This window comes from Amphiura filiformis, chromosome 4 (assembly GCF_039555335.1).
Source record: "Amphiura filiformis chromosome 4, Afil_fr2py, whole genome shotgun sequence".
In the NCBI taxonomy this organism is placed as follows: domain Eukaryota; kingdom Metazoa; phylum Echinodermata; class Ophiuroidea; order Amphilepidida; family Amphiuridae; genus Amphiura; species Amphiura filiformis.
Genome location: NC_092631.1, coordinates 49,099,608 through 49,122,352, shown reverse-complemented (window position 1 = coordinate 49,122,352; position 22,745 = coordinate 49,099,608). Strand labels below are relative to the sequence as shown.

Here is a 22,745-nt window from a genome sequence, read left to right as displayed (position 1 = left end):
AGTAGGGATGGGCGTATTCCCAATATACTACAGAACACTGATCACAACCTCAGTGATAATGAAAAGTTGGTGATAAGTACTAGGGGTGTAAATAAATGGTTATTATTTTGTCTAGCTGTTTAAACGGACCACAATCCGGACGGTTAACCATATATAAATGTATACATTAAAATAAAAAAGTTTTAAATTTTTTTTTTTTAAGTTATAGACCCTAAATTTCTTGTTATTCAAGGTTGGAACCAGAGAAAAAAACTGCTATTTAAAAAAAAAGTTCTGAGGTTTTAAATTCAAAGCTGGATAAAGTTGTACATTTTAAATGTCTCTTGGGCATGACTGCATTAATTTCAATGAAAAGGCCAGCTTTCAAAATTCTGATTTCCATAGTTTGAGATCCGCTGAGTCCAGGGGTAGCGCTAGGCTGCATTTGGGGCTTAGATGGTGCAAACTATTCCATTTTAAATACCGGTAATGATTTTAAATTAATATACATACACACTGCAGGTGTATTGGTAGTAAACCGCAGTATAATGATCTATTTACCCCAAATGAACTATTTTACTTTCCACAGATGTTGTTTTATTACCAATATCTGATTATGCTATTAGATATAATATTAATATTTCACTATTTATAAGATATTTTGCTCTTTTCATTAACTATAATTTCATTTTGGATGATTATGTCACTACTACTACCGATTTAGGTAGGGCTGCTAAGAATACGCAATTGCGTTATTTGCGCCGCAATTTGCGTATATTGGCTCCAATTGCGTTTTTTGATATTTTTGAAAAAATCTATTAAAAATTTTTTTTTTTTTTTTTTTTTGCGGATTTGGAGAGTCCCTGGACCTAACATCAAGTGCTACCATCATTAAGAAAATTTTTTTTTTTTTAAATTTTTAAAAAAGGTTACCAAAAAATTACAAGTTTGTATCCAAATGGAACCAATTTGTAACTTGTGTTCACTTCAAAATCTATCTAAGATATAGACTTGTGTACAAAACCAATGCATTTTTATATCTTCAATAGACTATGCAGTGAACACAAGTTACAAATCGGTCCCATTTGATACAAACTTGTCATTTTTTGGTAACTTTTTTCCAATTTATTTATTTTTTTTTTTTAATGATGGTAGCACTTGATGGATGTTAGGTCCAGGGACTCCCAAATCCGTGACAAAAAAATTAAAATCGCAAAAAAAAAAAAAAAAATTTTTTTTTTTTTTTTAGATTTTATGCGTTTTGGCAGGAAATCACGGATTTTTGCGTTTTTTGGAAAATCGGGGTGCATTTTTTGGCCTCCAAAATCGCCTATTCTTAGCAGGCCTAGATTTAGGCAACTACAGAATATCAAAAACTAGAACTACTAACAAGTGGGTTATAAAACAACATCTGTTGGAAGTCAAATAGTTCATTTGGGGTGAATTAAATCATTGCAAGATACCTGCAGTGTATTTGATTTGATTTGATTTGATTTGATTTTTTCGGGTTTTGACAACCCAGGATAAGGCCAAGAAAAAAATGTGTTGTGTTGCCCTCAACCGTCCGACCCTAAATCCTGAAAAATCAGGGTCACAATTTTTTTTTGAATGATGATTTTTACAGATTTGTTCAAAAACTCAATGTTTTTCACTTAAAATTAATATTTTATTGAAGGACTAGTCTTTAGGGGCTGTGCAATAATTATGAGCCCTGGGGAGGGTAAAATTGGGGGGGGGCAAGAAATTTTGGCGAGCCAAAGGGGGGGCAAGCAATTTTGGCAAGCTGAGAGGGGGGGGGCAAGCGATTTTTGGCACACATTCATGGGGCGCCTTTTTAATTAAACGCTCTAAAAAAGGCTTGGGAAAACAGACGGAAACGCTTTAATATGAAAATTTTCCTGCTCACTGCGCTTCATAACAGGTATATAGACCATTTAAGGTTTGTAAATTGGGATCCCAAAAATTTGGCATGGGCAGGGGGGGGGGGGGCAAAGAATTTTTGGCGGGCCGAGAGGCGGGGGAAATTTTACCCGGGGGGTGGGTAACGCATGTTTTTGGTGGGGGGGGGCTCATAATTATTGCACAGACCCTTAATTGATGTCTAACAGGTATCCAGAAGTCAAAATTGACAAATGTCCCTAATTGAAGAAGCATTATTTAATATTTGAGGGATTTTAAAAAAAGTTAAAAAAGAAGAAATCCGACCGTCCACCCAAATTTCCCATTTTCCCACTTGAGGGCAACACAACAATATTTTTGTTGCCTAACCCAAGAAAGCCTCTATTGAAGCTTATTTCCATTGGGGTCCATTTGAACACCGGGACAAGTTAGGAACAGTCTCATCTTTTCAAAACTGGCTGCGAGATACATGCATAGGTATGGCTCTCTGTACATGGGACCGACGGCTTAACGTCCCCTCAGAAGGACAGAGTACTTTCATGATTCATTTACCCAATTCTAAATGAACCAGTCTGAATTTAATCTACAGAGGTTGCAATTAATTTTAGTCAATTAACGTCAATATCCCAGCAAATTTCCACCACTGGGGATCGAACCTGGGACCTCGTGCACTAAAGGCAAGTACCCTAACCATAAGACCACACTTTCCCTTTCCCTGTATATTAAAATCATATTATTTAAAATGGACTCATTTACACTTTGTTTTATCTCAATAAATCATGAAAATGTTATTACTAGTCGTGTTCACATTTTGAGTTACACCCGGCGTAAACTTACGCTAACATTGATAAAAATTCCACAAATATTTTCGCTACCTTACACGTGTCCACACCTAGCCTACTCCTAGCACTCATGACCAGTTCCACCGAGCATTCACTTCTGGTCGGTGTAAATATCGCTACCACTTCCGGTGTTTCTGTGACCTTTTTCAACCACGCAATATGTAATGTCTTAGTTCCGACCAACAAAAGGTCAAACTTACACCAGGTGCCAGGAGTAGCTCAGTGTTCACATTGCAACTTACGCCTGGCGGAGGTTACACCCAGCTCGCTACTCCTGACTTTTGTCAGGAGTAAATCGTCGGAGGTACGCCTGGCGAAACTTACGCTGACCATCGTTCACACTGCCACTACTCCTGGCAGTGCCTACCGCTACTCCTAGCAACTTATGCCGACCAAGTTCCGCCGGGCGTACGTCCGACAATGTGTCATCTGAGCATGTTCCCCCACAGATATTACAGCAGTGTTGCCAGTCTTCAGGAAATTTCCTGATTTCAGGAAATTTTACTTGGATGATCCTGTACAAATGTATGGGCAAAGTACATTTTTCAGGAAGTTTTTTTGCCATTTCAGGATTTTTTGATAGCACTGACTGGCATCTCTGGTACAGCCAATTTTATAACTGGGAGATGGTCAGGACCCATACTTTCATAAAATATCACAATTTGCTGGTAGGACGGTACATGTAGTTGCCATTTCACCACAATATTCAGGCTCAATCTGCTGACAAGAAAAATATAGCACTAATGTTTTGGGATTAAAACATATTATCCTGTTTTGCCAACTGAAACATCTACAGCTAAATCTTAATTCTCTAGTTAGTTCTAACTGGCAATAAAAGTCAAATTTTAATATTTGGCAAATTTTTGTAAATAGGGCCAAAATCATGCGCTTCTAGGGTATTTTTCGTATGCTGTGACTATCAAGCCCAAAACTTATACTAAGACTAATTTCAGGATATGCATTCAAATTTTTGGGAAACACATTTTTTTATAACCAATTCTCAAAAATTAACTGTTTATAAATATTAAATTTATGAGCAAACTATACTACAAATTTTGTATGCTTCGACTTGTAACACTTGTGCTAAGTCCTTGAATTTTTTGTGTGAAATTGTCAGAAATTGCATGTTTTTGGCACATTTCCCCTGAAAATTCAAAACTATTAAAATTTGACTTTTTTAGCAGTTAGTAAGGATTAAGATTTAGTTATGTTACATTTGGCAAAACAGGATAATGAAAAAAAAATTAAAATTAAAAGATAATCTGGAACGGGGTTGAGTAGCCAATGTAAAACTACATGTAGTAGATTGCCAAGTGGGATATGACAATAGCATTTTTCCCCCCCGGGGGGGGGGGGTACTCAAGTTTGGTTTTGGTAGGGACGTGCAGCTGAGAATTTGAAAGTGGACCCATAAATATACCAATTTTTCAAGAAATTTGGACCCATTGATATACCAAAAGTCAAAATTTTTGGCCGAATTTAACCCAAATTGTGTTAGTTTTTACAAATTTTCCCAAAATTTTGGGAAAATTTTGAACATTTTGGCTAGATTAAGGATAAATTGGGATATTTTCCGAAAAAATTGAGAAAATTTTGAAAAAAGGACCCATTCATATACCAAAATAGGCTTTGTAAAAGGGGTCATTGATATACCAAAAGGCTGAAAATGCTACCCATGTTTGCACATCCCATTATGGTCATTTGTACTGAGTACCCCCGGGTTTCCCACCTTGGAAATTTCACCCAATATACCACTGATCCATAATGTCCTTACCAGTGGCGTGTTTGGTATTTGAAGTGATAATTGATAGACATTGAGTAGGCCTATATATTTTGTGTGTAAACAGTAGGCCTACTGGTACTAAGAACAAGGAATATTTCTATTTCTTTTTTTCTTGAGTTGTTGGGGATGTGCCGCAAACATGGGTAGCATGTTCAGCCTTTTTGTATATCAATGACAACTTTTTCTAAGCCTATTTTGGTATATGGATGGGTCCTTTTTTTTTCAAAATTTTCTCATTTTATTTCGGAATAGCCCAATTTTGCCTCACTGTAGCCAAATATTTTGAAATTTACCCAAAATTTGGGTTGAAAAGTTGTAAAATTAAGATGATTTGTGTTAAATTTGGCTGTAAATTTTTAATTTTTGGTTTCAAATTTCTTGAAAAATTGGTATATTGATGGGTCCACTTTCAAATTCTCAGCAGCACACCCCTACACCAAACTTGAGTACAACCCTGGGGAGGCAATGCCTTTCCCCAGTCCCAGTCCCCACCCATCTCCCACCTCCATTCTTGGTATATTTGGTTGTTTGTGAAATTAAGAGCTTCAGTTTAAAAGTTTAAAGTTCAACCCCATTCCAGATTTTCTTTTAATTTTAAATTAAATTTTTAATAATGCCGATGGATGAATACAGTGAATTCTAATCAATTGGATCATTATTATTTATTCCTCTTTTCTAGGCAGCAAGAAGTCTGGTTCTAAGCCGACTGCAGAGAAGGCAGGAGGGTCAGGCATATGTATGAAACTTATTATTGCTCTGCTGCTTGTGGTTGTTGTGGTAGGCGCTCTTTTTGCTCTGGGAGTCATCAATCCGGAACAATTTAAAGGTGGGTACAAGTTGTACTAATTATATAGATGAGGCAAGGGACTGGTATATCGATATGCTTCAGCGAACTGCGTACAACAACTACACTGTTCAATAGCCTTATTGTGAGTCGCAGGAGTTTTAAAACCACCGGCCCTGAACAAAATATGATGGGGCGTATACTGCCAGGCAAAAAACAATGGAAATTGTGATGATGCCCGCGCATCCTGCCAGGCAATGACGTCAGAAGTCAACTCATCTACATCTACTCATGATATACATATATACGCCCCTCTATTGATTATTTCTACCATCTCCCAAGCCTGTCAAATCATTGTGATATTGTTGCCCTAAGCCATCTTTTCAAGATCCTTAACCACCTCTGCTCTTCTCCCAATCCGTTCCAGCAAGACTTATATTTAGTATGCATGGACCAGGAGCTAAAATGAGTTCCTGGTCCCAAAGATGGCTTCTGGTCCTATAGTTTGTAGTGTAAAATATTGGACACACCAGGAGCCAAAACTTGGCAAATTATATGGGGTAAAAAAAACCTGGCTCCTGCTTAATATAAGCCTTGCGTTCAAGCCTCACCCCAAGACTACTCTCCACAATCTCATTAGCCTTTCTCTTCATCCACCTTCAAAATTAGCCGATTGCTGCCGCTTTATGGTTTTATCATCCAAACCATAACCACTCGGGTATAAGCCCACCCCCCTAGATGGCAGATTTCACTTCAAAATGGGGGTGGGCTTATACCCGGAGAGGGGCTAGAACTTGAATTTAGAAATAAGAAAAATCATCCCCATTTGTATATGCCCAATGTTCTATCATCTATGTCAATTTCAAGTGTGGAATGTTAATTATCAGCTGATATATTTTTTTAATTTGTTCTTAAATGTTAGAGAAAAGCATTGATCTGATTTAAGAACTTGGCCAAAATTTAGTACTGGGCTTATAGCAGAGTTCACCCTTGTTCCCAGAATGTTTTGAAAAATAGGGGGTGGGCTTATACCTGAAGGTGGGCTTATACCCGGGTGGTTACGGTAATAAAAAAACAACTGCAAAACATCTTTAATGAAATATCATTATATACCAGATATTATAGTTCTAAAACAACATCTGTGGAAAGTAAAATAGTTCACATCCAGGGTTAAATTGAACATTATATTGTCTAACAAACATCTGCAGTTTATATTTATTTTAATTTTAAAAGATAATCGTTTTTGCCATGTTTTTCTGAATAAATCATGTAAACTTTATGGTCGTGCGTTTTAAGCTCGCCTCCTTTCGCGTTACATGGTGATTTTTGCTTTCGCGACATGATTTTACCGTTACAAATTCATATTTGCTGAAGTATACCCCCTATGGTAGTAAAAGTATACATTTTCTGAAAGGAAATTGCACAAGGAATCCAAATATGCATTCAGATTTGACACTAGGTGTAAGATAAAAATGGAACATTGACTGAAATGTGAAATATTTTATATTTTAGTCATCCAATGGTTTTTACAATAACCTTTTCTGTAGTAACCCCATAGCAAAAATAATGCTATTTTCTGGCAGAGCACACTTAGGCCCTTACAACAATATAAAATTGCATGGGGTTCATGATTTACTCAAAATAAAAATTTCCATCCCAATTTGGTGCAAAAATATAATCGGAAATTCCATCTTCTCACAGAGTCCATGTATGCAAGTGTCACAATTGCCCATTATCACCCCAATAACCAATCTATAGGTAATTTCTGTTATATCAGACTAACTATTACACATTCTAACATGATGTTGTGGGGGTAGGGTCACTGAAAAAAGTTATAATAATTTACTAAAAAAACATTTATAAATAACTTGGCATTTGCCTGAGTAATTGCAATGTTGATGCCAATGCATCTTGAAGATCCATGAAAACTATCAATGTCCCATAAAAGCAGACTGATTCTTTCAAACACACATGTATACACAAATTAATGTTAGGATTTTAACTTCATAGATTATGTAAAAAAGTATCTTGAGTGCAATTACTCACATTACATCCACATAGTCCATGTCTGATAATTTGAAGCCATTTCGTGTTTTGATAAGTTCAATGCCAAAATATATTAAATACTCAGTCTTCAGGTACGGGGTATGATAGCATTGACTATAGGATTGGCTCTATAGTGATGTGGATTGCCTGAATGTTGCTTATAGTAGTATCCAGTGATGACCTTAGTTCCTGGAGGATACTAATCTTGATGTCCAAACTCATCTTCCTTTTCATGGTTTTACTGATTTATTTTGCAAAAAGTTCATTAGCATCATGCTGACATTAATGGACTTAAATACAAAAAAGTCCACTCTTAATTGCAGAAAAGTGTGTAAAAGGACCAACAGTTAACATTATTTGGCTTTTTAAAAATGAAATAAATCATTGGACATGAAATAATATTTTTAAAATAATTTTTCCTACCGATTTGCTTTTATATAATTGTCATAAAAATGTGTTATCATTATTATCTTTATTATCACCCAGTTTTTCCATACTCTACATTCATTTATCTACTTTTCAATCATAAAACAATTAAGTAGAATATGTTAGCTTTCATTTGGTACCAAATTTGTAGCCATACACAAAGATTTGACAAAAATATCAATGTTTGTGCAAAAGTTGTACTAAAAATGTCAATTTCCCATATAGTTTGTACAGGCGGCGCCGCTTCCGCCTCCACCCCTGAACTTCAAGCTTCAAACAGGTGTATCTTCACTTCTGAATGGACTATGGCAATGCCACTTTGCAGGAATATGGCATAATAACACAGCTTTTAAATGAGTCCACATTCATTGATCTAGCTTTTGTAATTTCAAAAATATATGAGATTTACTGCAGCTTGATACCAAAAAGCGTAACATCTCCACCTTTTTGGGTGGCGAGCTTAAAACGCGTGACAAATATTTGGCTAATTGGTAGCCATATTGAAAGTACCCTCTATCATTTCTAATGTTCCAATGTGTCTAGATCAAGGTAGAAGTAAATAATGTTTAGGGATTGGATTTAACATACCGTATTTCGTTAAAATAGTCGCCCCCCTCAAATAAACGCCCCCACCACTTTTGTCAACCAAGATGTTTCAAAAATGCCGATATTTCCATGCTTTCTTGTGTAGTAAGCTTACCAAGTTGCCCACATGGTTGATAATAGCGTCAATAATTGGCGAAAATCTGGATTGGAAACCCGGAAGTGAACCAGAAGTCAGTGTTTCTAGTTCATAGTTCGTCATTTTAGCGTGATTTTTAAGTTTACCTAATGATTTTACCGGGAATTATCGTTCTGAAATTGACCTTGAATAAACGCCCCCCCTTTGGGAAAATGTAATGCCCCCGGGGGCGTTTATTTGACGAAATACGGTATATTGGACCTTTAAGTAACTCAAAATTTTGACAACCTGTTGAAATAAAGTAATTTTGATGACGTAATTTCAGCATGTTCCCCCACAGATATATTGGGCAATTTTATTTCTGTGATATGGTAAGGACCCATACTCTTCAAAAATACCAAAATTAGCTAGTAGGACAGTGCTACTTCCACCTTTTGGATCACTTTTTGGCCATTGGGCTATTCCAGAAAATATGTGCACATCCCGGGCCCCCCCCCCCTATAGAGGAGTTCGGATTTCCAGACTTTTTGTCCAGTCATAACTGTTGGAAATCCAGACTTTTAAAGTGCCCAAAGACAAAAAATCTGGCAGAAAACTAGTTTAAAATCCGAAATCCACAATTTGAGAGCTCATTTGAGAGATTTCTGTGATTTTTCCTTTGTTTATTAGGGCAGAGTAATGGGAGAGAACATGGACCTTTTCGAGCTTCATTATTTCTGAATTGTATGTCCAAAGTATATAAAACTATACATTTTTGGAAAGGAAATGAGTCAAGGAATCCCATGGTGACGCTAGATTTGTTCAAAATTCTCAAGTTTTTGAAAAAATCACAAAAATTCACTTTTAAACCCCAATTTTTTGTGACAACTTAGAAAAAAATCCGTTCGGAGTAAAAAAAAATTCAGTTAGCTTTTCATGAAGAAGAAACATGAACTTAGGGAAGGTTTTTATTTTTTTGAAATTCGTCTCTTTTTTCGAAATACTGAAAAAAACATGTGAAAAAAGCCATTTTGTCACTCTATTAAGCTAAAAATTGCACATGGTGTATATTTTTGTTTAAAACAAATATTTTGAAAAAATGAAAAAAGCTTCCCTAGACTTTTGCTTGCATATTTTTCGAGTTATCTTGTCACAAAAATCGCATAATATTGTCAAAAGTGAACTCTGAGAAATCGACGTTTTAGTAAAAAATGTCAAAATTATGCACAAAACGTCCTTAAATTTTAAAACGGTAAGACTTTCACACTTGTAAAAACTGTATCTGGTGCATGGTCTAAATATGCATCTTTTTGCACCAATGAATCTATAATGTCTGCTTTCAGTGCGCCAAAATTCCTAAATAATTAAAAAAATCCAAGTGGCATTTTGACTGCAAATTTTTGTTTTGTTTACACCACATTTGCTGGCGTTAACAACACATCGAATGCGCCTTGACTGACTGCTTTTGACATACGCGCAGAGTTGCGCCACGTCACGCGACGCGATACGTCTTGCTGTAATCACAATATTTCGCATTCGCGCATTTCTGACGCATTATTTTTAGAGTTGAAAAGAGTGAAATAAATCAAGCAAAAATACGAATAAATATTAGCAAGTTGTATTTTATCAGTTTCAAGTGAAAGAATACATCTTAGTGTTGATAAATATCAAAAAATCTCAAATTCGGTCGTGGACGAATGTGTCTTCCATTACTCTGGCCTTAATTCCTTAATTGGATTTCCATGCTTTATCAAGTACTAAGTGACATTGGCAACTGGAATTCCAGTCATTTTCATAAAGCAGACTTGGACCCCGGTGTTGTCACTTAACATTCAAAGGCGTAACACATGATCGTTCCCTAAGTCAAAAATACCCCCCTATTTTGCCCGGTTTCAAGAACATTTTCGCATTTTTACCCTATTTTACATGAAAACGCTGCACAAATTAGCCTTAAGAAATACCCCTATTTTTTGCATTTCAAGTACACTTTTACAAAAGTATCCCTTTTTTAACATTTCAAGAACACACACAAAAACACTTGTTCCCGGCACTTGTTCTGATTCATTGTTTTACTCCGTTGTCCTTTTAATATATAAATGAGGAAAATAACAGAAAAATATATATACAAATACATCCAATAGGATGCATCATGTGTTTTTTATGATACAGTTATCAACAATGTAATCTTTCCTCCTGTTTTTTTTTTTTTTTTTTTTGCAAAATAAAGCTTGAATGTGACCAATACATAAACTGACTGACAAAAATTACGAACTCTGGCATTTGCCACGAATTCCCTCACTCAAACCACTATATCAGCACCATCTTTAGATATTTTCAAGAAAAACCTCTAGCTTGCCGGTCACCAAATAGTGAGCGATTTGCGGTTTTTGCCCTGCTGACTACAAGTCAAAAGGTTCAGAAGGAACAATTCCTTTATGATCAGGTGCCATTTTGAAGAGTTTGTGGCTCGGTTTGTGGGTACCCAGTTTGTCAAGGCTCCGGAGGCCGGGTGCGTCATTAATAAAGCCAATGAAAAAAGTCTCATGGAATCAGCGGCCAAACTGGGTAAGTCCCCAGTGACGTAATCGGTGTAAACAAACCATGAAACAAATAAAACCGAGTCAAGCGTGTTGCTGAATATTTAGGCCGGGATATTAGGAAGGCAAAAAAGTTTCACAAAAGTGAAATCGGGGAGTAAATTGAGCGAGAAATGGTAAGATTTCTTGGGATTTCAACATTATGATGATGATGATTCACAGAAATATGTACCCTATTTTTTAATTTCGAGTACACCGTCGTCAAAAACAACCCTATTTTTTAAATATCGCGAACATAGTTTAAAAATAACCCCTTTTTTTGCGAAATTGGGAACGATCATGCGTACACATAGTCAATGTTAAGTGACAACACCGGGACTTGGACATTGCATGCTTTTTGTTTTTTGGTACTAATTTTACCACAATTTTGTTATATTTTATTTAAACGAGCTTTGTTAAGAAGTCTCTTACATGTTGAAATCACTGACATTTCTAGAAGCTTGAGGTTCACAAAAATGTTGCTTATCATGTGCAGAGTGTGAGTCATGTGTTGATAAGAAAAAGATTAGGTCACCTGGATCTGATCAACCTTTGACAAAATGTGATAACACAAAGAACAATATTTGTTCATGTTCATTTGTATCACATCAAAATTGAACCAGTAGAGTGTTTGTGAAATAGGAGAAATGAAGTAAAAATTGTTTGGCCAGATCTGATCCAATCAAGCTGGAGTCATACAAATTTGATATACAAAGCCCCTTCATAGGAAATGCATGCTCTTGTTGAGTACAGTTGATAACAAATCTGAAGGCTTGATTACTTAATTTCACACATTATGCAAATGATTCATTTTGGGAGGAAATTGCATGCAATTTCCTTCAAAAAGTTTGCATGGCCTGCAGGTATGTTTACTCAATTAGACAACATCAGGGTTGCTAGGAAGCATTGTACTTGCACAATTGGGCTGCTTTCATGGCTCTGAAAAGGTTATTGTCCTTTGCTACAAATTGGGCTAACTTTGGAAATAATCAAGGCATGGCAAAGTTATATTTATTTTGTTTTTATTTTGCCAAATTTTGGTCGATCCTTCATGTAATTATTTTGTAAAAGCCAATCCTAAACCTAATTCTAACCCTAACCCTAATTTTGTGAATTACATGAAGGTTTAAGCCAATTTTACATGTTTTGAATCTGTTAAAATTGCCCTTTTTACATGTTTTATGATCATTTTTTACACATGATCATGCACAACTCGCAAATTTATGCAAAATCATAATCAACTGATATTTTGGGAATAAGCTTTTTTTGTTGATATCTATTGAAAAAAAAAGAGGATGATACAAATGTAGGATGACAAAATACTCCTCTAAAAGAAGGGGAAGCAAATTAGCATGAGGCGTTACCAACTCGCAAGGTTTCACTGGTTAACAGGGGTAGCGCTAGGTTGCTTTTTGGGGTCCCGGACCCACCAAAATAGAGTTCAGACCCCCTGTTATTAAATTTTCTGCAAGTTCAGACCCCCAGTTTAGCGCTATTGCAGATATACTATTTATGCTGCATTTGTGCAACTCGGACTCGCCAAACTCTACTCTGGACCCCCTACTTTTTAATTTTCTGCAAGTTCGGGGGTCCCTGCGGACACTGGAGTGTTTAGTTCTAGCGATACCCCTGCACTGGTACCAAATTTTGTAAAATGATGCTGCAGACCTGTGTAAAGCATAATCGATGGATGAGTGGTGATCAGCGAGTCAACTTTAAGCGCTCCACAGACTCTGAGTATTGTACGTACAATATTGTATGCAACATATCTACGTTATTTTATCTATAGATTGCCATTCTATTTCCAGTAATGTTTAAGTTCTAACGAATGTTTGATGACGAAAAATCGATAATATGTTACATGTAATATCTAGTAGAAATATATTATCGATTTTACGTCATCAAACATTCGTTAGAACTTAAACATTACTGGAAATAGAATAGCAATAGATTAGACAACGTAGATATGTTGCATACAATATTGTACGTACAATAAAAAGTCTGAATACTGCTTTAGTCTAGCAAATCAGACAAACAAAGCATAAAGAATGGAAGAAATCAATACTACCCAAGCTGGCATGAAATTCATATTGATCAAAGTTACAATATGTGTAGATTTATAGGTTTTAAAAGATAAGACAATTTCATTGATGATTAAATTGGGATTGCCATTGAGGATTAAGATTAGAATTGCCCTGGAGTACACACTTAAATACAAGATGAGCCCAGGATGAATATAATCAGAACATAAATATCACCAAATGTTATGAAATTGTGACAAAGCAAAACCTGTCTGTATACTCAAAAGCTTAAACATCCTGTAGACAGCTTGTAGACTTGTTTTAAGCTGTGCGACAGTGATATATCCTTTGTATGCCACGTTGCTGCTAAAGTCACTCAAAAGTTTCCTGTGAGTTGCTGCAACTTGTTTTTGTCAATTAACAATCAGCATTATGTTGTCAAAATGAGGTATTTCTATTTTCCACGTAAGAAATACAATTTCTTTGTTTCTCTTTTTTCCCCTTTGTTTTTCTTTTTGCTATATGTAATTTCAGCAAATAACAAATTGCATTGTTGCTAAAACTTTTTCAAACAAATGAATTTCCATCAAATGAGATTTGAGATATAGGCAAATTCATTAAAAAAAAATTCATTACTTCTGATAAAATTAACCTTTGTTAATGTTTGGCATTTTAAAATAGAGTGCCAATTTATAAGGGCATTTCATGATCCACAGCCTCATTCCCCCACTTTTCTTCAAAAAAGTTGAGATTTTTATACCACTGGAAACCTCTGGCTACATAATGTTTATGTATAAAAGAAATTCTTGCAGATTAGTTAGTTTGGCAAAATATCGTCAAATTTGAATTTCGAATTACAACAGTGCCTATGGAGCAGTGTAATACTGAGACGAATATTCGTCTCAGGTGTAATATACATATAAATGCATAACTCTCAATGCAAAATCGGAATCACATGGAATTTGGGGGATAAGCTTCTTTTGTGGTTATCTACTGAAAAATGTCATAAAAAGAGGATGCTAGGATCTTGAAATTAGAGTCACGCGGTAGCATGACCAGCAAGTTTTAAAAAAAAACGACTGACAAAGAAGAATAAACAGATGTACAGCGGGACTATATTTACACGAAACAAAACGCTATTGTTCTATGATATTTTTAGCTGGGTACAAAATATATCTAAAACCATGCTAAATCGTATTTACTATCCAAAGTGTAATATTTTAATAACTCATTAATTCAAAAAGTTACACCAATCATACAGTCAATCCGATTGTTTGATAATAAATAAACATTCTTGCTTTATTTCACGCGGTATTTCATAGCCAAAATTAGTGGAAAATCATAGCTAATCATACTGATATCCACAATCTTTCGTCACTGCTACAGCCATACATGGCTGTCACTGTCGCACTACCTTTTGAGATTCACTTTCAAATATACCCTAGTATATTCCTGGATACCCTACATACAAATTCTGGATCCCATTCGCCAAAAAATCAAGTTTTTCGCAATTCTTTTATTCTTTCCGGACCACAGCATACATTCATATTAATAAATACTCCACTTTCACACGTCGTTATAACGGGTCGTCCCCGTGGCGAAGCGGTTAAGGTCCTGGACTTCTAATCCATTTATGAATTTTTGCTCAAGTTCAAACTTCCCACCACTTTTTTTTTTCTTAATGTTTTATTAACCAATGTATTGTCATAAATCAAGAATAACACCATCTCGAACATCCATTGCTATTATGATATTTTTTTTTTCATCAAACAAACATGTCTGATTTTTTATTCTCATCTAGGCCTAGGCCTAGGCCTACTTTCACCATCCAGATGCTTTCACCATGCCTGACTATCATGACATCATTTAAAACACATTTATCATTGGCTCTGTTCACAGTTCAATCTGAAATTATATTTGCAATAAATATTATAAATTGTCACAAATTAAAATCACAAACCGCGAAAGATCGCCAACAACTGCCGCTGAATATTGATATCAAACTAGATTTCACCGCAGGGCTATAAAGAACCACAAACCGCGACATTTGGATATCCAACTAGATAGCCCAGCAGGGCTACAAAGAATCACACACCACGAAATATGGATATCCAACAGACTTAAACTATAAATTAGCTCCCGATAGAGGGCAGGGCCTGATAAGGGTAATTAAAATCACAAACCGCGAAAGATCGCTGACAACCGCCGCTTAATAGGGATATCCAACTAGATTGCCCCGCAGGGCTACAAAGAACCACAAACCGCGAAATTTGCATATCCAACAAGATTGCCCGCAGGCTTATCGATTATAAAGAACCACAAACCGTGAAATATGGATATCCAACAAATTAAGACCACAAACCGCGAAAGATCGCCAACAACTGCCATTAAATATGGATATCCAACTAGATTGCCTCGCAGGGCTATAAAGAACCACAAACCGCGAAATTTGGATATCCAACAAGCTTAAACTAATTAACTGCCGATAGAGGGCTTGATAAGGGAAATTAAAATCACAAACCGCGAAAGATCGCCGACAACCTCCGCTTAATAGGGATATCCAACTAGATTGCCCGCAGGGCTGCAAAGAACCAAAAACCGCGAAATGTGGATATCCAACAAATTAAGACCACAAACCGCGATAAAATGAAATTAAATGAAATGAAGAGCCACAAACCGCGAAATTTGGATATGCAACTAGATTGCCCCACAGGGCTACAAAGAACCACAAACCACGCAATATGGATATCCAACAAGCTTAAACTATAAATCAGCTCCCGATAGAGGGCAGGCTTGATAAGGGAAATTAAAACCACAAACCACGAAAGATCGCAGATAACCGCCGCTTACTAGGCATATCCAACTAGGTTAAAATTAACCTTTGTTAATGTTTGGCATTTTAAAATAGAGTGCCAATTTATAAGGGCATTTCATGATCCACAGCCTCATTCCCCCACTTTTCTTCAAAAAAGTTGAGATTTTTATACCACTGGAAACCTCTGGCTACAAAATGTTTATGTATAAAAGAAATTCTTGCAGATTAGTTAGTTTGGCAAAATATCGTCAAATTTGAATTTCGAATTACAACAGTGCCTATGGAGCAGTGTAATACTGAGACGAATATTAAGTCTCAGGTGTAATATACATATAAATGCATAACTCTCAATGCAAAATCGAATCACATGGAATTTGGGGATAAGCTTCTTTTGTGGTTATCTACTGAAAATGTCATAAAAAGAGGATGCTAGGATCTTGAAATTAGAGTCACGCGGTAGCATGACCAAAAAGTTTTAAAAAAAACGACTGATAAAGAAGAATAAGAAGATGCACCGCGGGACTATATTTACACGAAACAAAACGCTATTGTTCTATGATATTTTTATCTGGGTACAAAATATATCTAAAACCATGCTAAATCGTATTTACTATCCAAAGTGTAATATTTTAATAACTCATTAATTCAAAAAGTTACACCAATCATACAGTCAATCCGATTGTTTGATAATAAATAAACATTCTTGCTTTATTTCACGCGGTATTTCATAGCCAAAATTAGTGGAAAATCATAGCTAATCATACTGATATCCACAATCTTTAATCACTGCTACAGCCATACATGGCTGTCACTGTCGCACTACCTTTTGAGATTCACTTTCAAATATACCCTAGTATATTCCTGGATACCCTACATACAAATTCTGGATCCCATTCGCCAAAAAATCAAGTTTTTCGCAATTCTTTTATTCTTTCCGGACCACAGCATACATTCATATTAATAAATACTCCACTTTCACACGTCGTTATAACGGGTTGTCCCCGTGGCGAAGCGGTTAAGGTCCTGGACTTCTAATCCATTTATGCATTTTTGCTCATGTTCGAAGCTTCCCACCACTTTTTTTTCTTAATGTTTTATTAACCAATGTATTGTCATAAATCAAGAATAACACCATCTCGAACATCCATTGCTATTATGATATTTTTTTTTCATCAAACAAACATGTCTGATTTTTTATTCTCATCTAGGCCTAGGCCTAGGCCTACTTTCACCATCCAGATGCTTTCACCATGCCTGACTATCATGACATCATTTAAAACACATTTATCATTGGCTCTGTTCACAGTTCAATCTGAAATTATATTTGCAATAAATATTATAAATTGTCACAAATTAAAATCACAAACCGCGAAAGATCGCCAACAACTGCCGCTGAATATTGATATCAAACTAGATTTCACCGCAGGGCTATAAAGAACCACAAACCGCGACATTTGGATATCCAACTAGATAGCCCAGCAGGGCTACAAAGAATCACACACCACGAAATATGGATATCCAACAGACTTAAACTATAAATTAGCTCCCGATAGAGGGCAGGGCCTGATAAGGGTAATTAAAATCACAAACCGCGAAAGATCGCTGACAACCGCCGCTTAATAGGGATATCCAACTAGATTACCCCGCAGGGCTACAAAGAACCACAAACCGCGAAATTTGCATATCCAACAAGATTGCCCGCAGGCTTATCGATTATAAAGAACCACAAACCGTGAAATATGGATATCCAACAAATTAAGACCACAAACCGCGAAGATCGCCAACAACTGCCGTTAAATTTGGATATCCAACTAGATTGCCTCGCAGGGCTATAAAGAACCACAAACCGCGAAATTTGGATATCCAACAAGCTTAAACTAATTAACTGCCGATAGAGGGCTTGATAAGGGAAATTAAAATCACAAACCGCGAAAGATCGCCGACAACCTCCGCTTAATAGGGATATCCAACTAGATTGCCCGCAGGGCTGCAAAGAACAAAACCGCTGAAATGTGGATATCCAACAAATTAAGACCACAAACCGCGATAAAATGAAATTAAATGAAATGAAGAGCCACAAACCGCGAAATTTGGATATGCAACTAGATTGCCCCACAGGGCTACAAAGAACCACAAACCACGAAATATGGATATCCAACAAGCTTAAACTATAAATTAGCTCCCGATAGAGGGCAGGCTTGATAAGGAAATTAAAACCACAAACCACGAAGATCGCAGATAACCGCCGCTTACTAGGCATATCCAACTAGGTTGGCCCGCAGGGCTACAAAGAACCACAAACTGCGAAATTTGGATATCCAACTAGATTGCCCACAGGCCTATAGATTATAAAGAACCACAAACCGCGAAATATGGATATCCAATAAATTAAGACCACAAACTCGGCCTACTTTCACCATCCAGATGCTTTCACCATGCCTGACTATCATGACATCTTCGTTATTTAAAACACATTTATCATTGGCTCTGTTCACAGTTCAATCTGAAATTATATTTGCAATAAATATTATAAATTGTCACAAATTAAAATCACAAACCGCGAAAGATCGCCAACAACTGCCGCTGAATATTGATATCAAACTAGATTTCACCGCAGGGCTATAAAGAACCACAAACCGCGACATTTGGATATCCAACTAGATAGCCAGCAGGGCTACAAAGAATCACACACCACGAAATATGGATATCCAACAGGCTTAAACTATAAATTAGCTCCCGATAGAGGGCAGGGCCTGATAAGGGTAATTAAAATCACAAACCGCGAAAGATCGCTGACAACCGCCGCTTAATAGGGATATCCAACTAGATTGCCCATTAATACAAAGAACCACAAACCGCGAAATTTGCATATCCAACAAGATTGCCCGCAGGCTTATCGATTATAAAGAACCACAAACCGTGAAATATGGATATCCAACAAATTAAGACCACAAACCGCGAAAGATCGCCAACAACTGCCGTTAAATTTGGATATCCAACTAGATTGCCTCGCAGGGCTATAAAGAACCACAAACCGCGAAATTTGGATATCCAACAAGCTTAAACTAATTAACTGCCGATAGAGGGCTTGATAAGGGAAATTAAAATCACAAACCTTACTAGGCATATCCAACTAGGTTGGCCCGCAGGGCTACAAAGAACCACAAACTGCGAAATTTGGATATCCAACTAGATTGCCCACAGGCCTATAGATTATAAAGAACCACAAACCGCGAAATATGGATATCCAATAAATTAAGACCACAAACCGCGATAAACGAAATGAAACGAAATGAAGAGCCACAAACCGCGAAATTTGTATTTGCAACTAGATTGCCCCACAGGGCTACGAAGAACCACAAACCACGAAATATGGATATCCAACAAGCTTAAACTATAAATTAGCTCCCGAGAGAGGCCAGTGCTTGATAAGGGAAATTAAAACCACAAACCACGAAAGATCGCAGATAACCGCCGCTTAATAGGCATATCCAACTAGGTTGGCCCGCAGAGGCTATAAAGAACCACAAACATTCAAACACGATTATCTTGCCTAGTCGGGGCATTTAGACGCTTCCGTAGTATAGGCTTAAATATATGCGCATTTACCAGTTCCAACTTGGAAGTAAATCGGACTTACTCTGCGTATCTCTCTGGCATTGTCAACATTGGGTGTGTGCTGTTTATATTTACATTTTCTGTACATATTTACGTTGCCTTGAATAATTAAAGTATATTAAAATATATATTGATCATTGTATACGCCTCAGTCACGCGTGACAAGTAAGTTTTAAAATAAACGACTGATAAAGTTTTGTTTAATTATTTATTGTCATAAATCATGAACAGCAACTTCAAACATCTATTTTTCGTTTTATGGAGCACTTTGTAACCTGATGACTTTCCAAGCTTGAGCTACTTGGTTACATTCATAAAAGAAAAGAAATCTACTAAAAAAGCGTTGACAACGTAAAGAAATCAACAAGTTTAAAAAAACCCACCTCGGCTCACTTTTTGAAACTTGGTCCCATTTTGAATACCAACAGGAAATCAGTGTTTTTATTTTATTTCAACAGAATACAGCGTTTCCAACAAAATTACAAGCCTACTACACTTCTGGAAATGTTTTAAATTTATATAAATATGATGAAGTTTAAATTAATACCTTTTACAAATGGGACCAAGTTTCAAAAAGTGAGCCGAGGTGGGTTTTTTTATACTTGCTTATTTCTTTACGTTGTCAACGCTTTTTTGGTAGATACTCCTTTAAAGCCAGGGCAGATGTTGGTAGCCTGGTAGGCCTAATTCCAAAAGTTTGAAACTAATGTATCATGCTTTGGGCTTTGGCATTTGAACGCAGACCTGCCAACTGTCCCTAATTTTGAGGGACTGTCCCTCATTTAAGGTTTCCCAAAGTGAAAAAGAGGGACAGTCCTGTTTTCTGAAACTTTTAGTGATGGCAAATTTAAATGTAAGAACAGCAAGAAATGATGCAAATTTCACTTTAAAATTTTGTTTTAGCATTCTTGTGTTGTTGTGATAAATTCAGACCTGCAAAACCTTCTCTGAATTTTGAAAGTATTGCACACCCCAAGTCTTTGAATTTGTCAGTACCTGGTTTGTGTACATGTACAAGATGTTGGTCTCAATGTCCCTCTTTCTGACTTTGGTAGGTTGGCAGGTCTGTGAACTATCCTAATAGTGCAAATTTATACAGTACAATAGTACAATGTACAAACATTTATTGCTACTGCCAATTGGTATATTTTACAAGATTAACAAGGTATCTTTCCTTTTCTACATTTTGTTTTAATTTAATATAACAGATGTGATAGGACAGGAGGATGTGAAGATTACCAAGAGAGAAGCTGAACAAGCTGTACCACCTGCATCTAAGCAACAAGGTAAAGAATCATTTTGCTTTTTCTAAAATTGAAACCAATTGCTAAACAATATCAATTATAGTTTGATCAGCTCATAATCGGTTGGCCTTATAAGATCACAGATTAATATCAATAAATTTTATTTTGAAAATTGTCTTGTGACATCTTGCCAGAAGCACCACAAATTATTAATTGGATTCCTGTACTTTGTCTACTTTCTTTAACATGTAAAACATAGACCTACAGGTCAACTATATCACTTTTAACAGCTGTCTACTTTTAAGTTTACGGTGTAGTGGTAAAAGCCTAACAATTCCTGCCAATTACGAGCTGATCAAACTATAGTATAGGTTTGCAGCACTTGGCAAGCCACAAGTGTACATGTAGTGTATTTAAAAACATTGGTATAATTACAGTATCTCAGTATATCTAGTCCTTCCCCAAATCAGGTTTTGGATATTATATCCTGTAATTACACCAAAACATTAGAAAAGTTAAATATGTGTTTGTGCAATGAGGGATGGAATGGTGGAGTACGAGTACAGAGGAGATGCTAGCCCATGTCAAGTCTGCAAAATCAACATATTTCTGGGTAATCGTTTTACCCAGAAATATGTTGATTTTGTAGACTTGACAGGAGGCCAATTTTAGCCTTTCACCCCATTGAAGTAATTTGTCAAATTCTATTGCCAATTTGTGACATTCCTGTACCAACAAACCTGGTTCATGTACCAAGATGAGCAATAATATTTATGTCATGCAGTGCATTATGATTATGATTTCAATCTAACTAACCCTATGCTGTTTTGAACAGGTTTGAGTTGGTCACCTAATGGCTATTCCAGTTGAAATCCATACACCCCCTACATGTATGTCTTCCATATGGAAGACATGACCTTTATCTCACACACAGGGAGTGTAGATTTCAAATGGAGTCACCCATCAGGTACCCCTGTATAAAATGTACACTCTGTGTGTGGAAGATTAAGGTCATGTCTTCCTTAGGGGTGTATGGATTTCAACTGGAATTGCCCAATGCACTCTACTTTTTGAAGTTGAGAGGCAATACTTAGTCCTGTAAAAAGTTGTATCACAATTTTGCTCCCCCCACTTGATTCAATACAACTTAATTACAGATCTGATTCAAAAAGACATGTTTATCACAGCAGAAGTAAAACCCAGATTATTAAACAAAAGATGGGGACTCACCTATTGAAATAGCTAAATAAACATGACATTGCCTTATTATATGGGACACAGATAATGTCAAATATACATGCCTCTTTAGACCTAATTGGGAATAAAGGTATGATTTCAGTATTAGAGAAAAAAGGCAAACAAATTGGAAACACTGGTTTTGTCTTCCTAGTTTCTGTTTTGGACTTTTTATGTTGTTTCCAGTTATCATGGTTATAACACTTTTTCAAATCAAGTTTCATCAGGGAAGATACTTGTACCTTCAGTTCAGTCATATTTATATTGTAGTTGACATTTGTACGTATTGTTTCCATTATCATTAGATACCAAACAAGCGGACAAGAAAGAAGCCCCCAAAGTGAAAGAAACAAAGAAAGAGCCATCTAAACCTGCAGAAACAAAGAAAGAACCACCAAAGCCTAAAGAGACAAAGAAAGAACCACCGAAACCTGCTGTGACAAAGAAAGAACCACCCTGCCGAGACAAAGAAAGAACCACCGAAACCTGCCGAGACAAAGAAAGAACCACTAAAAGCTACTGAAACTAAACAAGAGCCTCCAAAACCTGTTGAAACCAAGAAAGACCCACCAAAACCTGCTGAAACCAAGAAAGAACAACCTAAGCCTGCAGAGACCAAACAAGACCCACCTAAGCCTGCAGAAACCAAGAAAGAACAACCTAAGCCTGCAGAGACCAAGAAAGAACAACCTAAGCCTGCAGAGGTGAAAAAAGAACAACCTAAGCCTGCAGAGACCAAGAAAGAACAACCTAAGCCTGCCGAGACCAAGAAAGAGCAACCTAAACCTGCAGAGACAAAACAAGACCCACCTAAG

At 36.4% G+C, this 22,745-nt stretch overlaps 1 protein-coding gene across 1 annotated transcript in view; it reads left to right on the top strand.

The window, feature by feature from the left end:
• The window catches only part of LOC140151013 (uncharacterized), a 31,432-nt gene extending 8,858 nt beyond the window's left edge, over window positions 1-22,574 (top strand). The window contains exons 2-4 of the mRNA XM_072173202.1: window positions 5,183-5,329; window positions 20,659-20,736; window positions 22,236-22,574. Coding sequence (XP_072029303.1) covers window positions 5,183-5,329; window positions 20,659-20,736; window positions 22,236-22,453 — 443 coding nt within the window. The 3' untranslated portion in view covers window positions 22,454-22,574. The remainder of the gene's footprint in view (window positions 1-5,182; window positions 5,330-20,658; window positions 20,737-22,235) is intronic.
• The last annotated feature ends 171 nt before the right edge of the window (window positions 22,575-22,745 follow it).